The following is a 22,862-nucleotide window of genomic DNA, read 5'->3' as shown; positions in this document are numbered from 1 at the left end:
GGGGGAAAGGGAAGCTCTGCTTGGGGCAAAATCCTATGCATGTATGGACAGAAAGCAGGTTTCCATGCAGGTCCCCAGGCGGTATAGGATCCCACCTCCATTTCCATGCTGCCTTCCCCCAGTACAAACACAAGGCATCCGTCACAATAGGGTCAACAAGCAGCCCCACCCCCACAATTAATTTCACGAATATTAACATCCCATTTCTGAATTCATTTCCAAGTAGACAGCATCAACGACGACAATGCACTGAGTCACACCATCACCTGTGCCCACAACGGGTTACTGTGTGTACCAGGCAGCTTTTGATACTAAAGCACAGCGGGAGTGGGCTGCCCCACCCTAGAACAGGCCACAGGTTATGGGAGGGGGGTTCCTGGAACTCTCGAGATAAGCAGCTTAGAACTGGCCAGAAATGGGTGGGCTGCACAGGCAAGCAGTCCGGTGACTATGGGCCATGTGGACAGGGGCTCATGGGACTAGTGGTCCAAAACATTTGCAAAGCACCAGGTTGCCTACTCCTTGGTCACCCAGCATATGGAATTCGGAAGCGTCCGGAGCAGGACTGTCCTCCACAGCGCCACCCTGGTGACTTGGGCAGGAAGCTTGCCGGGCAGGCAGTGGCAGGACAAGCAGCCAGGGGGCCTCATCAGAACTGTTCGAGCTGCCGTTTCCTTGAGCTTCGGGCTCTTGAAAGAGTGGGTTGTGCCAGGTTGTGCCATTTGTGTCCCCCCGGCTAGCTAATTGCAAGAGCCCCCTGGAGCGCACCATGTGGCACAGATGCACCCGCCACTTGTTAAAAAAAAAAAAATAGAAACGTCCAGCACTGACAGAAAAGCATCAGGCCAAGTAGCCAGGGCAATCAGTCCTCTTGCCCCCGTTGCCTCTGGGTCCCAGTGAAGCCTCACAGAGGGAGGCAAAACTAGAGGCAGAGGGATCCAAAGGAGGGGAGCGGGGCAGAGGGCGGGGTGGCATCCTCTGCAATCAGCTGGACTGAGACTTCACTTGGGGCCAAGCACGCAACAGTGGTCCATATTTTCTGTGCCAGGAGCAGCAGAAAGTTACTCCTCCACCCACCACACCAAGGATGCTTGGAGGGACAGCAGCTCAGCTGGGGCCAGTGGTGCTATGGATGCCACGGTACGCATGGAGCAGCAGCCCCCGAGCTGGGCCTTCCAGCATCACCTCCGAGACCCCATCGGCCCTCCACCTGGCCATGGAGCAGAGGTGAGCTTAGGGGGCGGCCCACCAGATCTGGTGCTCCAAATCTCCTATGTGGTGCCCCAGATTTCTAGGCCTTCTGCCCCACTGCCCCAATGGCTATGGGTACCTGCAGAAAGAAAGATGCATGGGCCCTGGGGATCCCTGTCGCATCGGATCTCCTGGACAAGCTGGATTTTGGCACCCGGGGGCTATACCTCCCGCTGCCCCTCCCACGGATTTTCTACCCCAGCTTTTTCTGAAACCTAATGCCCTTCTCACCCTATGTTCAAAGAGGGGTGTCCTTGGGAGACAGGCTCCTTTCAAGATACATTCGTAGGCACTTCACAGCATGTGCAAATTTGGCACATCTTTTTGACCTGTGAGCCTGAGCCCCAGGTCTTTTGGGAACCCAGCACCAAGCCTGCTCCACACCTCCAGCGCGAGCCAGCCCAGTTGCGGCAGACACTGGAACCAGGCAACGGAGTCACCGATTCTTGAACAACTGCAGAGAAGGAAGTGCCACTGCAGCAAGAAAGCACATCTGGAGAAAGGGGCCAACGAGCGCTGCAGAGGGAGGGGGCGGCAGGGAATCGGGCCAGGTGCCGCTCAGAAAGGAAACGACCCGTCGGGCCTGTGCCAAAGCCCCACACCCTGGGAAGGAGCGTGGACCACAGCACCACGGAGCGGTGATAAAATTGCCCCACGCAGCCCGGAGATTTCTGCCTGCTTGCTCCCATCACCATCACCATATGGAGTGACCAGAAAGTGAGGGCTAGCGGCATGTACTGACCGAATCAGGCACAGGCAGGACCAGTCACAAAATACTGCCGTGCAGAAGGGGCCTCTGCCAAGTAGGATTTGTGCGGGACAGTCCACTCCACTCCTCTTCGTCCCACTGGAGACTTACAGGCGCTCGTTCTTCTAGCCAGCAACAAATGCTTGTTAGGCTGTTTGCAGAGGCCGTTTTCACCCCCTTGAGGGTTTTTTTCCCCTTCCTGAAGATGTTTCTAGACTTCTGCAAAGTTTCCTTGAGCTACCTCTCTTGATCCTCTGTTGTCCCATTTTGGGCTTGGCTACACAGCCATTCCAGCATAACGTCCGAGTCTGCATATAAAGTATGAATGATTAAGAGATCCTCCCATGGAGAGGGCTCTTCTACTTTTAGAATTGCCACAGAATCAGAGGGGTCTGGGGGTTACTTCTACCTCTTTCTATCCCCTCGTCTTCACCACCTGTCCTGAGGTGAAAGGTAGACTTCCTGGCAGACTCGGAAGCACAAGGAGACTTTCCCGGCCACGATAAACAGCAAACCTTACAGTGAAAATGGAGTTGCACGTCAGGCAAATATTTCACATTACAGGGTTGAATGTTTTCCAGACTCACTCTGGACAGAAGGCACAAATGCCTAGGCAGAACCATGAGAGCCTTGAAGCACCACTGCCGCTAACCTGTGTTCTTTAGAGCATCAAAGGCTTAAGGGACGTAACAGAAAGCTGTCTGGCTTTTAATTGTGCCCTTCCTTAAGGTCATTCTGCCAACCGTGATGCGGCCTGAGGAGCTTCCCCAAGCCTGGATTAATCTGACAAAGCAAGCTGATCCAAGTTGCTGAAGGAGAACTTCCGGTCTGGAGTGACCTTCATGAAAAGTCAGGAGGAATGTGACGGGAGCCGCATCGGAGCGACTGGGAGACATTCGCTGAATCACCTCAGTGGCTGCTTCCGCCCCACCGCTTTGCTCCCTTTAACAAATGCTGCTATACTTCGTGCAATTAGGAGCAGAGGAAGCTGTCTCATGCCAGGCCGGGTCCCTGGCGCATCTATTCTGACGTTCTCTATCTGTGGTGACACTCCAGGATTTCAGGCAGATCTTCTGGCTCTGTGTGAAAACGCAGAGGACCGAGCCGCTCTCCACATCCCAAAGCATGTTGCTTTACGACTGGCACTATGAACTTCCCCCAATCACACCCTGTCCTGCCACTTATACCTGAACCATCTTTGGAGCCGTATGAAACACAGCATCGCTCAAGCTGAAAAAAGCAAAACACAGAATCAACACGACACAATTGCAAACGGAGATCAGTAGAGACTTTGTGGAGCAATAATGGAAGGCCTTACGATTGCACCACAGCCTAAATCACGAGCTAAACGGCTGCCTCTAGTTTTGTTTCAACCCATAAACCAACCCATTTTATTTATTACACTATGCTGCTTTTCAGCAAAGACAGGCTCCCAAAGCCACTTACGGTTAAATATGTTTTATCTATTGCATTTCTAAACCGCCCCATAGCTGAAGCTCTCTCTTGGCAGTGAGAGCACATGCAGGCATACAGAAGCCTATAGGGGGTCCCTGACATTCCCTTGTGAAAAATCCGCCCTGGAGCAACGATTGTTTTCATACCCTGCTTCCTGGAAGAGAACAGATTAACCACTCTAAAATGCCAACCAGATGAGCCAAACAGATCTTTGGTTAGTTCCAGCTGAACCAAAGTTCTTGTCCCGCAATAGTAAAGTTACTACACATTTAGCTTCAGGCTGGCCGTTCCGGGAGATACAGTACCCAAACCTCAGCTTGATCCTTTTATTCTCCTCAAACAAAGTCGACTTCTATCCTCAAATAACTACAGTTATCATGCAAGCTGAAGCCCACTCCAGACCATCCACCTCCTTCTGAGAATAAGGACAAATGAAAAAGCAGGAGCCAAGACTTGGAGGGAGTCTTGAAGTAGAGACCAGCCTCACTCAGGTGAGGTGTGATCCTTTCATGGTTCTGCCTGGTCAGCAGCCACTATTTTAAGAGTGAGGCTGGGGAAGGAAAGACATCCATTCATTACATTCATTCAAGGTTTTTCTATGCCATCCATTACAAAAAAAAAAAAAAAGTCTCTGGACGGCTTACAAGGAAGGAAACCAAGGACAAAGCATAACAATACACAACACACTGCATCTAAAATAATAATAAAAACAGGATAAAACCAATTAATTGTTAAAATACCGGGAGAATAAAAAGGGTTAGGGTTTTTGGGTAGTGAGCCTATTTGTACTGAGGCAACACACTACAACATGCAGGTTTTTTTAACTTTTATTTTCTAGCAGACAAGTTCACATAAAATTCCCCTTTTAAGTTAGTGAGTCATACTTCCTGCAAGAAACTATTTCAAGGAGCAGCTTTGGTAAAGAATGGAATGAAACAACCAATAATAATTAAAAAATACCCAAATATATACCACAATCACAGCTGATTTGCAAACCAATGCATTTCACCAAAATTGGGGGAGGAAAAGAGGGAAAAAAAAGATCCATCAGGTCAGTATTTTCTCAGTGCTTTCAAGAAGTGGCCATCTTCACCATCCCTTTTCAAGTCTGTGCAGGTGCCAGGGCTCGTTGTCTTGCTAGAGGATGCGGGGCCAGCTTTACATGATCCGCAGACCCTGGATGGAGGACTCCAATGTCTTGGGAAAGAGCAAACGGATGTTATCCATGAAAGACAAATGTCAACTGCAGTCCCGCGAGAGCACAAAACGTGATACTGAATCCCAAATTAAGCTTCCATGAAAAGTAAAGGAATGTTTCTAGTACTAATGGACAAGAGAATAGGTCTGAAAGTAAGAACAATATCTTCCAAAATGTAAGAAGCTAGGCAAAGATATACACTGAATATTTCCTGTGGCTGACAACAGCAATGGAATGTAAATTGCTTGCCTGAGTTTGCCTGTTTTGGACAAAACACACACCAAAAAAAAAATCAAAATTGACAAATAAGAAATTAGGCACACCTGCTTAAGTTATACATGTTGCAGAATTCAACCCTTCCTGGTCCAAGTTTTGGAGGGTTTGTACAGCTTATGTGCAGCCCCAAAAGGGCAAAATGCTACCATTCAACACAGCTTCAGAATATAGCACAATATAACTAGGACCTTCAGGCAAAACAGTGGCAGAGAATTTCAGCATTCAGTTTCTCTGCTCAGAGAGCTGCTCTGAGGAGGAAAGAAGCAGCCTGTGGACAGAGACATCTGCTGGTGAACTGACTCTCGGCTGCAAGCCGGAAAAAGAAAATCCAAGGAACAGGGAGAGGTTTTTATATTAGTCTCGCTGTAGTAAAAATGTGTTAATTGCTGAAATCGTTTTCAGTGTTGTTCTTATGTTGTAGCCTATGCTGGTTTGCTTTTTACTTATTGCTGTGAACCATGTAGAAGGCTTTGGCTACTGGGTGGTTAAGAAATGCGATGGAAGCAGAAAATGTTCCTCATTCTCATGATCCCGCATCTCGCTGTGTACAGCTGCACAGACGCAAACTATGGCCTGAAGGCACACAAGGGTGAAACCTAGCAGGTCTGGATCTGGCCAGTGCTTGGAGGGGGGGACACTGGGATACCACATGAAGCCACATTGAATTCCACAATGGAAGAAAAGTGGGATATAAATGTAATGCGCAAACATGCAAGTACAGGCTATGTAAGAATACAGGATGCTTCCTTATAACATTTGTCTGCCTGCCCAAAATGTCTATTCTGACAGGCTGGGGTTCTCCAGCACCCCAAAAGCATTGTCCAAGAAGGCCCCCCTCCTCTTCAGAGGGGCTTTGCAGAAAAATTCTGTTCCACAATCATCTTTAAATTAGGATCCAAGGCCTGCTCTTGGGTCCTAGCCTCAGTTGGATTACTGTAAAATCCAGGCAGATCAAGACTGGAGGACCAATATGGGATTTTACTGATATTCCTAAAAAGGACAGAAGCAACCCCATTAACAAAATTAAAGTTGAGTACTACCATCTGCCAAGTTAGCAGTTTGGGGACAAAGTTGTACAACACTGTCCTGAGGTCCCTAACGCTAACCAGATCAGTCCTGGCGTCAACCAGTATGAACTGGGGCGGCTCCTTCAGACTAAAGCAGCGTCGTCAAAGCATACCTTGAAATCCCAGATGGTCATTGCTCCGTCAATGCCAGTGGTGCAGAACTTGCGACAATCTCGTTTGTCTACCTCGTAAATAGAGACTTGTCTGTGAAGAGCAAAGAAGAGGCTTTCATAGTTGAAGGACAACGTGGGTGCACTAGACATGTTTTGGCTGCGTAAGGAACAGAACACACGTCGCAGGGCCTTTTCCAGCTTTTGCCACAAGAGAGAAGGCAGAATGTGTGTGAACTGAGAAAGTTCGTCCAGCTGCAGCTCTAACTGCAAAACAATTTGTAGCCACAATTATGCTGGGACTGTTTACTTCAAGTGTTCATACCGGTCCTTTCTATGTGGGTATAACAAGCAGCTAACAAATCAGAAAATTAACTGGTAAAAAGCCCCCACACAAAGAATGCATAATTAAAAAAAAACCTGCCTTAAAAGGAGAGGAAAAAGTAGTGGCATTAAACTGAATGAGTCTTGCCTTCCAGTAAGCCTAAAGGGAAACTGCTTGGGTTAGCTCTTACGGAAAAGCTGCAGCCAGAAAAGGCCCACAGGGATGCACATGCTTACGTGATGCTGTTCTGATGCAGCGTCTCCAGAGTAGTGTTGCGATCCTCCGTAGTGGCTCTCTTGTCCATGTTGCGGAAACGCTCCATGGCTGAAATATTGCGCTGGATGCTCTGCTTGGGAATGTCTAGCTTAGATACAAAGCTGAGGGTGCCGCGGTCGTCACAGTTGAAGAGCATCGGGCAGCAGTCGTGGCCCTGGAAAGCAATGAGCAGAGTGCATCACGCAAACGCTACGGAACACCCAGCTCCCCGCCTGAGCCGTGAGCGCTGCCTTTGTCTCTTTCAAAGGTTATGTCTGGAAGCCGACAGCAGCTCTGAGGGTTGCAGTTCTTGTACATGGAAAGCACTTCCATGGAAAATAGCCTCAAAGCCTTCCCGGGGCTCATCATAGTGATGGAGTGGCTAATGCTGGACTGTGGGAGAGGCCCCGTTTCAAGAGCCAATTCAGCCAGGAAGCTCCCGGATTGGCCTTGGGCCCGTCTCTCAACCTACAAGGCTGCCGAGAGGATAAAATAGGTGGGGCAGGACAATGTACACCACCCTGAGCTCTTTGAAGTAAAGGCAGGATGTAAACCTAACAATGAAGCAAGCAAAAAAAAAGCAAGTGAACACAGGGATGTGTGTTTTATTAAACATGTTGGGAAGAGGGAACTAGGCAAGACGTCTTGACCAGCGGCTTCTATGTGCAGTTCCAATAAGAATGATATTTATATATACAGTTTCTGTATTTTCCCCTAATGGCAGTGCAAGGAAACAACTGAAGTGACTCCAGGTCAGCCAAGTGCATCAATACAAGCATCCCTGGGCAACTGAGGCTTTTGAATGCAACAGCCAAATATGGAACGTTCATTCTGGATAGTCCTGGTTGCCTTTTAAATGGGGGAGAGAGAGGATACACTTACGGCAGCCACCACACTGCTTTCAGAGACAAACGACACACTCAGCAGTGGGAGAAACTCCGTTTTCAGCTGTGAGACCCTGAAACCAAGACACCCTGTTAATGACACAACACACCGATGTCTTGTTTATTCCAACAGTGCAGGGATAAATGTTATCACCTAATTTACTTCGGGGAGAAACTGGCATTAGCCTGTTTCATGAAAGCCTTGGCTCATATGGCCAGGTAATCAGGAACTGCTTGTTCAGCTGTAACACGGGTAGTTGCTCAGATGTCCAGCAGCTCCTTCATCCAGACCCCTGCTCATCTCACTTTACATCCCAGACACTGGCTGCCTATAGATGTTAAATATGCAGGGCACACGGGCTTCAGGGCACCTCTAAGGATCCTGCTTGCAGACAGGAGGGCCACGTCATGCTTGTGATTATTCTCAAGGGCTCTTGCTGTCAGGTCTGGCTCGGACACTTACATCATGTTTTTGGAGGCATCTGCAACGGACACAGTACTATCGTGGCTGACCCAGGCAAGGCGGTTGCCACTGGCAGAGAAACTGACACTGTGGACCCAACCGCCGCTGCCTGCACCACCAAATTCAGCCATCAGCTGCCCAAATGGCATTTTGGAGCCCCAAGAGGTGCTGGCTGGCTTCTCGTCCACTTCCTTAATGTAGGCTGAAAACACTCTGCAAGCAAGAAGCACAAGGGGGAGTTAGGGAGAAAAGCAGCGTTTTCCCTCCCCCCCAAAAAGTTCCATTTCATTCCATAAATAGCCAAGTTAGCAAGAGACTCAGAGAAAGTTTCAGGATTTGAGACTGATGATCTTCACAGAACCTAACCTAATACATTTTCTTACTAAGTACAAATGAAATATGACTAAAGAAAGTGAGGAGGATGAGCATATTGATTTACTTTTAGTCTACTTAAAATGTTTCTGCACCTTCATATAAACCATATTTAGGTGGCACACAACAATAAAACCATAACATATGGATGTAGAGTACCAAAAACATACTAAAACATAATCAGTAGTCATTAAAACATTACCAATTAAGTAAAACATGGCATGTACTGCACATCAACGAACAGGTGAATCAAAAGGGCATGCCATCACCCAGTCGTGCATTACAAGACATTTAAAATAATCTGAAAGGGCGCACGGTATGCTTATCGCTTGGTCTGCGCACGTTCCTTCAGAATGCAGAGTGAGATTTGCTTTGAACAAATCTCCATGGCAGGAAAGCTCTACCCGTGGAAAGATTGCGCAGAATGAAAGCAGCGCTCCTGGCCTACCTACGCGCACTGGCAGACGAGTTAGAGGTGGAAAAGGAACCCACTACGACATTCCTCAGTCTGTTTTGAAGTGGCTAGATCTCACCTTATCATACACACTTTTCTTCGTACCTGAACCTGACTACGCAGAAGTAAGATGCACGGAGTTCAATAGGTCTCCCTCCCAAATGTGGAAAGGATACACTCTAAGTCTCCTTCACAAAACAGCAATCGTTTTCAGGTTTGTTTGTTTTTGGCCTTCAGGAAACCTTGTCTGCCTAGGAACCCCTGGGAAGCCAGGGCACTGCAGAGGATCCTGAGGCGTATAAAAGAATGCACATCATGTGAACTGCCCCAGGACTGCTGGGCATCACTGACACCTCAGAGGAACCTAGTGTGAGACCTTGAATGCCCCCCCCCCCCCATATGTTCCTGCAGTCACACACTGCAGAGCTGGGCAAAATGCATTTCGAGCAATCCTGCCGGTTGTTCCTGTTCCCCGCTCTGAGGAATGGCCAGTCAGCTCCCAGTGAACCCTGGACCAGCCTGAAAATGGGCATTCGACGACGGTGTACGTGACTGCTCCCACGCTCCCTGACGTCAGAAATGCTCCAGCAAAGCAGCTGGTTAATACAGCAGCCAGAGGAACTGGCCAGTGGAGGCCAGCTGTTCTCCCATCTGCATGGCCTGGTAAAAAGATTTTTACCTTCACCAAAAAAAGGATTACTTCTTTTTACTCACAGTCAGGAGGGAACAGAGCAGCACAGTTGTTTAATTTTAAAAGGATGAAGAGAAGGAAATTCCAATAATCTAGAGCCTGCTGCTAGTTCGTATGTCTAGTGTGCTGGGAAAAGCAGGAAAAAAAATGTATCTGGCTACCATCTGACACAATTACATCTGTTTAGATCTCGTTCCTGTATAGCACGGCTGTGGTAATTCTCCATCCTGCTTCACAGAGGTCTGTAATGACCTCTATCATATTGCATATTTTTGTATATTGCAGATGCAAAATATTGCATATTTTTGTGACAGTTAACCCTGCAAACACTAAAACTAGGCACCAGATATGTTGAGGCAGTCAAAAAATACAAAACCTTAAACCACCACAAAAATTAAGCTTGCTATTTAAAAAATGAAGAGCTGAAGGACTCAACTGCGGGAATGAGCAATACTTAAAAAGAAGTATTCTCAAAAGCCCAGGGAGTCGAATGCTATTCATGTATGGAAATAGGGCATGGGAAATGAAAGGCAGAAAGTTTTAATACAAGGCATAGATATAACATTTTGAACCAGAAGAGAAGCTGCAGGTAAGGGTGGTTTAGAAAGAGGACCCTTTCATTAGTAATATTACATTTTGTAAGATTTGGGTCCCCCACCTCTCTCAACTGGCCCCCTTTTCTCAGCATAGAGCCTCTAGATCAGACAGGGCCAGCGAACTTGCTTAATGCCCACCATGATGGCCATCTTCAAATGACACGGAACATTCCTCGTGCATGCCAGTAGCGAGAGGATTAAGGAGATGATAGAAGGCCACATTAAGGGCAGTCATTTGAAAATCCTTAGAAATATCAGGTGGCATTCCTAAATCAAGAGCTTCGGCAACTCCCTGGGAAAAAAAGCAGCCTGTCTCTGCAACCATTAGCCAGGCTGAGGGATCATTTCTTCAGAAAGCAATTAGAACATACTAGCATTAGCTGCCCCACGGGTCTGTTGCCTTTTTCCTCTTTCTGCTGCTCTTTCTGAAGTCGCTGCTTTGTTGCTGTCTGAGGGGCAGACCACAGCTCAGTGCCTGGCATCTCCAATTTGGAAAAAAGGGGGCCAGATAGGATTGTCATGGAAAAGATGCCATACCCAGAATGCCGCTGGCAGTCAGAGATGAAGGCAATACTAAGCTGAACAGAGGCTAGCAATTTTTTCTTTAGCTTCCGAGTAGGCAGGCGTTTCCTTAGGGGTAAGGGTCAGAGCCGACGACTTCGGGCCGAATTCACCAGCTGCCCCACGGGCAAGCACACCATCATCGCTGAACGGTGGCTGCTGCAAACTCTTTCCACTCCTTCCTGGACAAACTGCAGCCCCCCAGCCCCACGTGGTTGGCGTTTTGGGGCTGTGTGTGTTCCAGCTGGCTCAGCCCTTCCCCAGTCCGGCACCTTCCAATGGCCCTGCTGACTGCGAACGCTGAGAGCTGCAGTGCAACACACCTGAAGGCTGCCGGGTTGAGAAGGGCACACCAAGGCCTGAACTCTTTTTCTGCTCCTGGACACTTCGCCATCTAACCGTACTGCTTGCATAGCTCAACGGGCTGCTGCACAAGCAGAGAGTTTCCTACTGCGCTGCTGCGAGTATCTTAGAGTAAGGAGCTCCTGATGGAAAGGGCAAAGCCAGAGAAGGCGCGGCTGTAGCCCAGGGCTCCTCTGACAGAAAGACCAGAGCGTATCTTGGGCGCTATGCAGAAGCATGTAAGCTCAAGTAGGCAAGAACAATGACAGGCAGCCGCTTGCACTGTCTCACTGGGGCCTAATTACACAGAACAAGGAACCCAGTCCAGAAATCTCAGGGGTATGAGGAAGGGCAGAGACAACACAAATGTGGCTGAAGGGAGAGGCAGAGGCAGCAAAGCTACCCGTACGGGAAGCCTGCAGATAACTGACAATCACAGCATTACCAAGATGGCATGAAATAAGCTTCTGGACAAGCCATGTACCACATCCAATTAAAGATGACAGGACCCAGTGGGGATTTAAACAAGCTGGAATTTGTCCAGAATACTAAATACCACCTTGCCTTCAGATGGGGAGCATAACAAAATATTAGAGCATAGCTGTTTCTCCAAAACTCAAACTACCATGGCACTCAAAGCAATTAATTTTCATATGTAAAACAGGCAATGACATTTGGGGTACTGAGTCAGTAATACTCTGCAAAAAAGTGACCAAACCTCTAATTCCATAAGCAGACTACTTATCAGGGAGAAAAATCAACCTTTCTCTCTTTCAAAAGCAAAAGACGAGGTAAAACAGCGGCAGAGAATGCAGCCTGAACCGCCATCCAGTATCTATTTGCCCTCAAAAGCTTTATTTACATACCGCCATAAATATGTGGCACTTTAGAGTAACACAAGCGACCAGGTATCTGCCTCAAGCACCATACCGCTTAGACTGTGCTCTTCAACAGCACATTGTGGAAAACGAATGAGTGCGGGGCGAATGAGGCGAGAGAAAGGCAGAACTGTCTATTTGACTGCAAGGGTAACGCAAGAGGGCCGAACAGCTCAAAGGCGACGCCGGCATCTTAGCATGCAAGCTGCTCCAAACAGCACACAGATATGATGTGCAAAAGGTGATTGCATATAACAAGACAAAACCGACAAACTGTTTCAACAGTGGCAGCATTAGCATAAGTTTGCCACTCGTTGAACATAATGAACCAAGCCCCTCTCCCCTTTTCCGAAGCTGGGCCTCCCTGAGATGTCACCATCTGCTGGTGGATGGCATTACACGGAAATTCATTTGTCCGATGCTGCTGTTAATCAGTCCGAGCCAGTGACCCAAATCTGCCCCCGAGTTCTTTGGCTTCTCACCTGCATTTGAAGTCACAGGACCCAGCTGCCAGCAAGACATTGTTGGGATGCCAATCTAGGCTTAGGACAGTGGAGCGAATAGGCTTCTTGATATGCTTGCTTACCCACCTAGAGGAGAGGAGAAAAAGCAGGAAGAACTTGTTCATCTTTGGCCTTCGCTTATAGGGCTGACATGACACCACAAAAGTCACAACAAATATTCCACGTTTGCCACAGAACTGCCTAAGAGCAACTGCACCAGTTGAGCCCTTTAACATTATTTGAGACTAGTCTGTTTCCTGTTAACTTGTCGACGTCTGTAAATGTAACATCAGTGCAGTATCTGAGACCTCCAACATACTGAAATCTTCAGAAGCATCCCATTCTCAAATACACACTGAAAGAGGGCACCATCCTACACCTGTTTATACAGCGACATGGCTGGCTGGGACATGCTGGAAGCTGTAGGCCTTTTCTCTGTCTAAACAGGCATAGGACTGACCCTGAAAAGACCCATTGGGCAGATGGTGCTACTCTGTGATTTTCTGGATTGGGACCACAAAATAATAATGAGCTATTGACTCAAAAGTGGTTTGACTCCCTTCAAAATAATTTAGAGAAGAAAGAAAACTAGAAGCAGAAGCCTTGAAAATTACTTGCTACAAAAACAACTGGTATATAAATGCTTTAAAATAAACAGCATTGAGGGATAACATAAAAGAAGTACATTAACAGCAGCAGCTCACCAATCATTTTCGGACTCGAAGTAGCACACAGATATGAGTCGTGCGCCACTTCCAACAGCAAATTTGTTCTCCAGGGGAGACCACTTCACAAAGGTGGCAGCGCGATTGATCCTCAGAATTACCAGGGTCGGCTTCCACACGCCATCCTTCTGACTCCAGACATAAGCATTACGGTCAGCACCACAGGTGACAATGCGGTCGCTCTTGGGGGCCCAGTCAATACCTGCAGTTTAAATCACACTTTTCTTTCCTTGATGTCTATAACGCAACACAATCGAAAGCCAAATCTCCTATACATTTTAATTCCTGGCCTTTATATTGTGGTAAACGCCACGGGCAGCAAATGCGGTTGAGTTCCCAGGTGGTGTCCTCTTGCCAGGTACTTGCAGGCAAGCGCACCCCTAGCACAGATGCCAGCAATACACGTCTTTAATCATTAGTCACTGTTTTAGGACGTGCAGAGCCTCTGTGTCCACATTCATTCAAGGGTAAGTTTCTATACCTGCAGGTCTCGGAAGAATCCACTGCTTCTAGCAATGCCTATTTTCTATTCACATGGTCCCACCCCCGAGCATAAGAAACAGAATTCATGATATTTTTAAGGGACACGGAGGGCACATCTGCCCATCATGACAACCCACCTCAGCAACATGCCACAGTGGGCTGGATGTTGCATGGATAACCCCTGGAGAGCCCAAGAGATGATGGTGGCGACAGGCGCTCCCTCTTTGCTATTTTACTGCAGCTTTCCCAAACACGCAGATTTTTTTTCCCTTTTCTTTTCCTGCAGTCATGCAAGTGTCCACTGGCACACTTCCATGGATCCGCAATGGCCTGCTTCACCTGGGCAGTGTTGTGGGGGCGCAGGTGGTGGTTCATGGTCAAAATGCAGCAGGCACCCTTGCCTGAAATCCTGGAGAGCTGCTGTCCATCAGCAGAGACAAAATTAAGCCAGCTGAACCCCATCTAAGGCTATGTTTCTGCCTCCCTACTTGAACAGGCATACAGTAAAAACTCACCCTACCAGATCTTACCTGCATTTAGAACTAGGCAGTCACCTAATACTGCCTAGTAAGTACCTGCTAGCTATCGTCGGCTGGACCTTCTATTTTCTGGTGCAAGTTATTTCAAAAGAAAGATTCTTTCGGCTTCTGCCAGCATTTAGTAACGCCTATAAAATTATATTTATACAGTCCCTTATCTATTAGCGGGAGTTCATTCTCCAAACATGGATCCTTCCGTAGACAAAACAGCAGCATCCATGAGGAAGAGGGAGGTATCAGCAGGCTCGGGGATAACCCAAGTTCTACACATGTACAAAATATCTTTCTAAAAAGAGATGGCGGGCGGAAGAACCTAAAAGCAGTGCCCTGTGGGAAATAAGCATGTTCAGTGATCATGGATTGCTGACTGTCCTAGGAAAGGAAAAAATGGGAGGGCCTGAGAATGGAATTGAATATCCTCGAAATGCAGGTAGTTGGTGGAATTCTGAAGTGCAAAACCCACATTGCAACCATTTGCCTAATATTATTCCATGTGAAATTTTAAAAGCAATTTTAAACTACCCTTAAAACCGGAGCATGAAATGCACAAAAGATTTCAAGAAGCTTTTTAAAAATGTAACATCCACCCAAAGTCTCATGTTAGGGTCCATATTTTGCTTATTCCATAAACATCTTGGTATTTTAAAATGCCTGTAAAGCAATTTCAGTTTCACACTTAGCATCTTCATTTCACCATAAAAACTGTAGATTATTTCAAAAGATGAAAAAAAGCAGAGGGCATTTTGATCAATAATGTAACTAAAGCCACAAAGAATCTTAAGTAAAGGCTATAGCACTCAAAATGTTTAAGTTCTTAGTTGTGCCTTAGCCACAGATGTGGTCAAGAACCTGCCAACAGAACCTTTAACTGTGGTTCTTTGATGCAGATGTGATAAATGAACAAGACACTTTCTAAATGCAGAATAACTGCCTCCAAAGCTCCTTGACAACCTTTCCTTTATTTACATTGTGCTCAGGTTGCTTGGTAAATGCTTCCTTAATCTTGGAATGCAGCTAATTCTACCTTTCCTTTTGAACGCAGCCCAAATTTCTCATTGAGAGGGCTAACAATGCAATTCTCTCAACATTTAAGCCAGAAAAAGGAAAGGAAAAAAAGACTTGTCTTAGTCTTAATTGCAAGCAATACTCTTTAATGACCTGAGGATCAAAGCCTTAAGGCAAGAAGTTAGCCCAAAGAAGTCTCATTATGTCTAAGTGACGCACAGCTTCCCTTCTCAGATTTTAATTGGAGCCCTGCAGATTATGTTCACTTAAGCTTGAGCGACAAGCAAGATGACAAGGATTTTGTTAAGCTCTCATGTGTGATTTTTCTCCCAACCACTGTGTTTTAGAACCTGAGCTTTCTGCAAGACAGACAGACAGATTTCCTAGGTCTTGATTAGAGAGAGGCCCAAAATAGAAGCCAAGTATACCTACTGCAAAGGTGACTTGGGTGATGGAACAAATCCATCTGCCTCAGTAAGACGCTATTTCTAAACTAAATATGGCAATTTAAATTGTAAGCCTCTTCCACATCCCCCTAGGGTCTAAAATAATGCAATGCAAACCCTCTTTCTCTGTACACAACATAAAAGCCCCAGGGTGTCCTTGAGGACATGCAGAGTTGCCTCAGCAATGCTACTATGACCTTTGTCTATAAGCCAAACTCTTCCTTCAAGAAGCTCAGGGTGGCTTAGATGGGCTTATCCACTTTTTTTTTTTTTTTTTTTTGGTCATAACACTCCTCACAGGAAACTTAGGATATGTTGCAGTATGTAAAAACTATGGCACAACAAAGCTGTTCCCAAAGCACACGTAACACTAGTTTCGTTTAAAACAGTGTGGCTTTCATTTGTAAGTTATTAAGCAAAGATATTTGAATTTAGATATAGCTAAACATTAGAGTAGAACTGTCAAGGCACCTTACATGTTCATGAAACATATATACCACCTTTCAACTTGCAGTCACAGAACAGTGTATATACAGAATTTAAACCTATTTCATAAGAAAATAAGCTTCTGCATGGAATGGGTCACATCTCTTGGAAAAGAAAACTTCTTAGATTAGTTACATGCATACCACTGCAGGAACTGACAGGTGTCCTCAACAGAAACACCTGGACGGGAACAGCTCAAAAGGCTACGTGGAAATTCTATTGTTTTAGTTACAATGAGAAGCAGCAGCACAGTGGTGTCAACCTCAGTGGAAGAACTTGAGATGATTCAGAACGGAATATTCAAAACAGCTCTTGAATCTTGAAACAGAACTCTGCTCTTACTGTGCACAAGAAAGGAACTGCTATGGCATTTGCCCCCTTACCTGTAATGTGTCCATTGTGTTCTTTCAGCTCGTGAGCTTTCACCCACTGGTTCCCACTCTTCTTATAGATATGGACTTCATGGTTATTAGGACTAATAGCAATCTCTAGCAAGGCAAATTGACAAGCATAAGGACCACTGAGATTGAAACAGACAGATTTAGAAGCATCCTATGCTCCAAATCTAATTGCTCATATGTTATTCATAAGACTGATGAGAAGTCTTTCCAACTGAAAGACTCCTCATGGGATGTCCAGCCTAAAAATAGCAAACTCAGAATAAAAGTAGAACCCAAAACAGCACAAAAGCAGAACACTTGAAATACAAGGTATAATAGAAAATCAATCCAGTGAGAGACTTCTCACATGCCAGCAAATGCCTGGGAGAAAACAAAGAGCTTGTTTGGACACAAGCTTATATGTATTTGGACAGAAAGCGTACAATCCCCAGTATGTCCTGGGCAACAAGGGGAGTTGTAGGCCTTCTTTCTGCCTAAACATGCACAAGATTGCACCTATTGGGACTACATTATATATTATAACCAAGCTACATATAACATGAGCCACCCAATGGCTGCTTTTCTATCATAAAACATCATAAGGAAAGTGTTATTCGCAGTAGAGAAAGGCAAGTGGGAGCTTAATGCCCCCCACTAGAAACATGGAGAGAAAAATCCACTTGTAGTTGCAGAGGAAAAGCAGCAAATGTTTAATAGAGTTTTTTTTAAACCCTTCTCCAAGTTGCTAATTTCTCTGCAAATTGCACTCTCTCCATACAAGAAAATCTGCAACCAAAATTACAGTATCATGCAACATATCCCTTAGCTGTTTAGCACAACCCGCCTAAGTAGTGACCTGAATGAGGGGGTGTGTGTGTGTGTACACAATCTCCCTTCCTCCCCAACTATTAACACATAACTTCAACAACTGGCAGCACTAGCTTTTCCACAGAGCATCATGCAATGAGCTGTCTACTTCTGTACATTCTGCACTGAGTTTACTGTAGGATCTGATGTCACACAAGAGAGACAAGTAACAATCAAGAGAATACTTACGAGTTCGGTCTCGGTTCCAAGCATGGCAGGTTATTGGCTCTAGTAAGAACTGGTGTAGGGACATTTTGAACAAAGGGTAGCCTTAAAGACGCAAGAGGAATAAAGCTGAAAGGAATAATAGCAATGCTATAAATTAGATGTTGCCATCTTTGGTTCTATTAAATATCAAATTTATTTGATAAGATCACAGAACATGCAAGAGATACCCTACTGGATTTCTAAAATGTTGATTGCTCAGAACAGGTCTCAGACATGCATACACACTTTAAAAACTCAGCCACTAAAAGAATTCTTATCTTAGCCACTTATTACACATCCATATAGGCAGTTCAGATGCAATTATCTAAGGAGCGTAAGTGGTGACTGCAGGACCTTCAATTGTGCTCACAGGCACTCTGTTACACAAATATGCTTAAAGTGCACAGGACTGCACACATATATAGAATATGCCAAGCTTTACATGGGAAAGCTATTTTAACATTCAGTGATTTCTGGCTTAAGCCAAGAGACAGAGCTCCACCCAAAAAACTCACAATCTAAAATTTCAAGAGCAGAGGAAACAAGTTTAGTGTCATAACCAAAAAATTCAATTGAGTGATCACACCTGAACATTTAAGAGAACTGAAAAAACTTAAGACATGTGTCAGGTCAATGACTCTTGTGAACTGGAATGTGCACAGAAACCACAACACAATGGATCCAAATTTGACAAAACAGTTCAGTTTCTGGTAATTATACCCCCCTCCTCAATATCTTATCCTTTCTCTCCCCTCACTCCCACATTCCCTAAACAGACTGCTTACATTTCTGCTCAGTGGGATACCCCATTGGCACTTAAAGGGAATCCCTTTCCATTACACACACTGAAAGAAAGCATGAGTCTTGTCATCTTGAGGCAGCCACACCCAACAACATACATACAACACACCCAAGTATGGCTGTAATAGATGAAGGCAGAATTGACAGAGTAAGGTAAAAATTCAGACATACCAAAAAACAAAGGAAAGCTAAGACATTAATGAATAAACTACTTCTATTTCTACAAATGCAGATACTGACAATTTACCAAGCACATTACAATCACTTAAGGAGTAACAACAGGTCCAAATACATTACTTTAAGAACTATTACTCCATGTCATGTATTTATATTATCGAAGGCATCCTTTTCCAAACCATTTTTTAAAAATAGCAGCTGTCATTATCTCAAGTCTTTTAGCTTCCGCTCTTAACAAGCAACAGTGAAACACAACCAAGTTTGTAGTGTTTGAAATATGAATATATGAGACTATCTTATACAGAGCCAGGCTTTTGGTCTAGCCCAGTACTGTCTACCCTGACAAGCAATTCTCCAGGGCATCACGTCTTTCCCAGTCCTGCTGCCTGGCAGCTTAACTGGAGATTCCAGGAATTGAACATGGATCCTTCTACATGCAAACTATGTGCTCAGCCACCAAGGATCCATAGTTGATGGGGCAGTGGCAGCCACAGTTTCATCTAATTGTATACCAGACCCACTGACACACAATGATAGAGAGGCAATGAGGTCCAATTTTAAAGCTTCAGAAGGGTCACTCAAGAGAAGAAAGCTGACTCCCCACCACACACACCCCTTCTCTCTCTACAGTCACCCAAAGTACTTTATCGCAGCCCACATCCAATACTGGAAGCAAGCCAGGTTGGGAGAAAAACCACTTGCACATAATTTAAACAAAGCTTTCTTCTGCTACTCCTCCAAGGTTTTCTTTAATCCCAGCTCAGCTCACCACAGTCTCAGCCATCCAAAACAGAATGTTTATATGACTTCCCAAAGAGGTTCAAGTCTTGCATTCTGCAAAGGGTTCAGTTGGGAAGAAATATCATGTGGAGCTGGGAGATTGAGTAGGAATGTCTGCATAAACTCTTCTGACCACCGACAGCTGCTCCAGTGAGAGATGCAAGGCAATGTATTTCAGTTCAAACCTTACTTTGAGATCTTATTCCAGATCAAATATGTTCATAGCAAATGTGCCAAGCATGAGGGTGGTACCATCACTGTCAGTCAGTATTAATAAAGTTTAGAACCCATTGTTTATACCTGTCAGACCATCTGAATCTCTTGCCTAAAAGGAAATGCTGTTATATCATCAAGAGAAGACATCTGCTTTTTACTAATATTTCACTCTTTCAATCATTATAAGATCAAGCAGAGCGCTGCCCTTTCTAGTGCATTGTACTTTAGACAGCACTGTTGTGAAATTAATCCTCCTCCTATTATAGTCCAGCCCTTGCTTATGGGGATGCTGCAAAGAGAGGTGCAATGCACTTGTGCATTGAGGTGTGTTCCACTGCCCTGGGGACTCTGCCTTACGCAAACCCTCCTTCCTCACCCACACTGTACCAATCCTGATGATGGATAAGAAAAGCAACATCTTGTATTATTTCCTGCTTCTTTGCTGTTCCCAAAAATTAATCATAAAAGAGAACCACGAGGTGGACAATGGAGTAGCAGTGAAAGACATCTAATACAGCACACTGCTTGGGCTCAGACAACACAATAATATGCATTTCAAGGCTGAATATTGGTCGAGTGCCTAGCTGTGGGTTATCATATTGTCTGAACCCAGCCAAAAAAACTCCACACACAGTGCAGAGTTCACAACCCCCCAACAAGATGTGGATTCTCTTCATGAGATGCTCATGGTTAACAAACCACGGTTTGTTGCACATCTGGGTTCAGACAATGTGATAACTGACAGTTCAATGACAGCCCACATTCAACTGCTGAGTGTGGGTTATCATGTTATCTGAACCCTGTCACTCCATCTGTAATTCTATCTAAGTGTTCCTGGGTACATGCCTCATTGAACCCAGGAGGGCTTATTTCTGGGGAAACACATATACAAATGTGATATACTACCTTCATTCAAACCAGTTTCTATTGCCCGCATGTACATAGTTACCTTGGAGCATCTTAACAATCAGAAGGGAATAAAGGCACATCCAAGCAGCACACAACCCAACTGCTAGCATGTGGAGGAGTGTGGTGTCATGAAAGGTGATGGGAAGAGCCTCCCAATGAGAGATTGAGGGAGAGGAGGAAATACCAATCCAGAAGGGTAGAAACAGGTTCTGTTTAATTGGTTTATTTTTAACAGAAGTCAGTCCAGGAATTCTTCTGGGTCAAAAGGCAGGACAAAAGTGAAACAGAAAACCAATAATGGCAGATGCTTCTCTCAGCTCTCTATTTAACCACTTGCTTGGTTGCCGTAGGTAACAAAAACTAATACAGTCCATCCTCCAACAGCTTTCTGTGTGTCCATGCTCAGTTCAGAGGAGGAGAAACCCCCCTTTCCATGCCCAGAACAGAAATGAGTGGTAAATGATTTTGTCAGCCTGCTCTTTATTCAGGACAGGAGCTGGCAGGCAGGAAGTTCTGCACCTCCCCTGCCAGCCCCTCTTATGAGTAAATGCAGAATAGTACTGCCTAGGATCTTATTTACAGGGCTAAGCTTCGATAGACTTAGGGCTCCTTTGTCAGATGTGTAATACTCTTGCTCCCTTTCTTATGATTAACAACACAACACTATGCACATACGTGGCAGCTGGAAGAGTTACACAGACAAAAGTAGACAAGCCCCCATCTCAAAGACCTTAAAATGGGAGCGGGGGGGGGGGAGGAATATAAGACAAGGAAAGAACGGGATGCCTCTAAGCTAATACAGGTAACAGTGCTTCTGAAGTTGCAGCCTCTCCATTTAACCTATCGCTCGTGACTTTGGGACTAGAAGAATCATGTCCATATTACCTTCAGCTTCTTGGGGGAAGGACAGAAGACACAGTGGGGCAGGCACTAGTAACACTCAGGGCTAGACTGGTGCAATGAACTCCGTGCCAGGCTGCCCTTAAGCATGGCCAGGAGACTGCAGCTCAGCTGGTCCAGGGCTACCTCTTTTCACGTACATAAATCATTTGCCGGGGGAATTACATTGGCTGCTGCTGCACCAGGTTTAAGGTGCTGCCACTAGCGTATACAGGGCTAAACAAATGGCATCAGCAAGCATTCTCCTTTACCAATCTGCCTGGTCACTGAAGTCACCAGATGGCATGCTCTTCATGGTTCCACCTGGACCTGTAGCCCAACTGGAGTCCACCCAGGTAAGAGCCTTTCACATTGCAACTCCATTTCTTTGAAACACGCTGCCTCTGCAGATCAGGCTGCCAGGAGTTGCCTTTGACACCTTCAAAAAACTTTCAGGAAGACTGTCTGAACTAACCAGGCACAGTTTTAATGATTTTGCTTTAATTCGTCATTTTATTTATGTTTTATCCTTTATTTACTCCTCTGAAATTGCCAAACTGGAAAGTAGAATAGTACCCATCCCATAAATATTCAGTAAATAAACAAAACAAATAATCAATTGGTAAGATTTTTGGTCTTTTCCATTTTTAAGAGCCTATTATCAAGTCGATTTACCTTTCCCTTGCCTCAACAGCGGAATGGGGGAAGGAAGGGGCTGGTCCTACGACAGCGCCCTCAAATCATTTCCCCCAACGATTCCCCCAGCAGAGGAGCAGCCGGTCCTCTTCTGCCCCCTTAAAACTGATCGTCCCAAGCGTTCCCCCGGGAAGGACTGGCCCTGGTCCGCCCACACCTCCCTCAGGAGAGGCGGGCTTCGCTGCCCTGCCCTTCCTCCTCTGACGGTGCGTAAGGACGCAGCCCTTCCCTCCACTCACCTGCCGGGCCCGAGGGAAGCGGGGCTCGCGGACTCTGGTCAGTCAACGCGACTCCGCCTCAAGCGGGGCTTTCCAAGGAAGTAAAGAAGGCCAAGCAGGGCCCGGCTTTATGACACTCACACAGGCACTGCGCCTGCGCAAAAGGTCCGCCGCGGGCGCGCTGCGCATGCGCCACCGTTGCGTCACCAACGGCCCCGCTCCTTCGCGAGCGCCGTTGACGCTCTGCTCGGTCGACCGCGCTTTCCACGCGCACCTGGGAGGGAGAGGGGGCGGAGTCGAGACTCTGCATCCGTTCACTGCGCCTGCGCGGAATTCATCGCTCCGCAGGAGAAACAAACACGCCCGTAGTTCTCTTACGTACTGCGCTTGCGCGAAGGACTAGCGTGGGAAAGGTGTGTGGTGGAAGCGAAGCCGCTGAAGGGGTCGTTCTCCTCTCAGTGCGCCTGCGCAGATAAGGGCAGGCTTGTGAGGGTGAATTGTGTGCAATGCGCTTGCGCGGGTGAGATAACGTGGTTAAGGCGCGAGTCCCTATGAAACCGCAGGGAAGCGTGGGTTCTGTTTGGTGAAGGGGATGGGCTGTGTGAGTAATTGCTAGGGA

At 46.1% G+C, this 22,862-nt stretch overlaps 1 protein-coding gene across 1 annotated transcript; it reads right to left on the bottom strand.

Moving 5' to 3' along the window:
- Positions 1-4,263: 4,263 nt before the first annotated feature.
- Positions 4,264-22,386, bottom strand: ARPC1A (actin related protein 2/3 complex subunit 1A). Its single transcript, XM_044433576.1, has 10 exons — positions 22,265-22,386; positions 17,550-17,654; positions 16,497-16,601; positions 13,134-13,356; positions 12,409-12,516; positions 8,033-8,245; positions 7,568-7,643; positions 6,667-6,860; positions 6,109-6,199; positions 4,264-4,651 (listed from the first exon to the last, which is right to left on the bottom strand). Exons 2-10 carry the CDS (start codon positions 17,611-17,613, stop codon positions 4,613-4,615), a joined length of 1,113 nt encoding a protein of 370 aa, XP_044289511.1. The 5' UTR covers positions 17,614-17,654; positions 22,265-22,386; the 3' UTR covers positions 4,264-4,612.
- Positions 22,387-22,862: the final 476 nt, after the last annotated feature.

Source organism: Varanus komodoensis, unplaced genomic scaffold (assembly GCF_004798865.1).
Source record: "Varanus komodoensis strain SLA01 unplaced genomic scaffold, ASM479886v1 scaffold26, whole genome shotgun sequence".
Classification (NCBI taxonomy): Eukaryota; Metazoa; Chordata; class Lepidosauria; order Squamata; family Varanidae; genus Varanus; species Varanus komodoensis.
The sequence above is the reverse complement of the archived record's forward strand: the minus strand, read 5'-3'. Positions and strand labels throughout refer to the sequence as shown.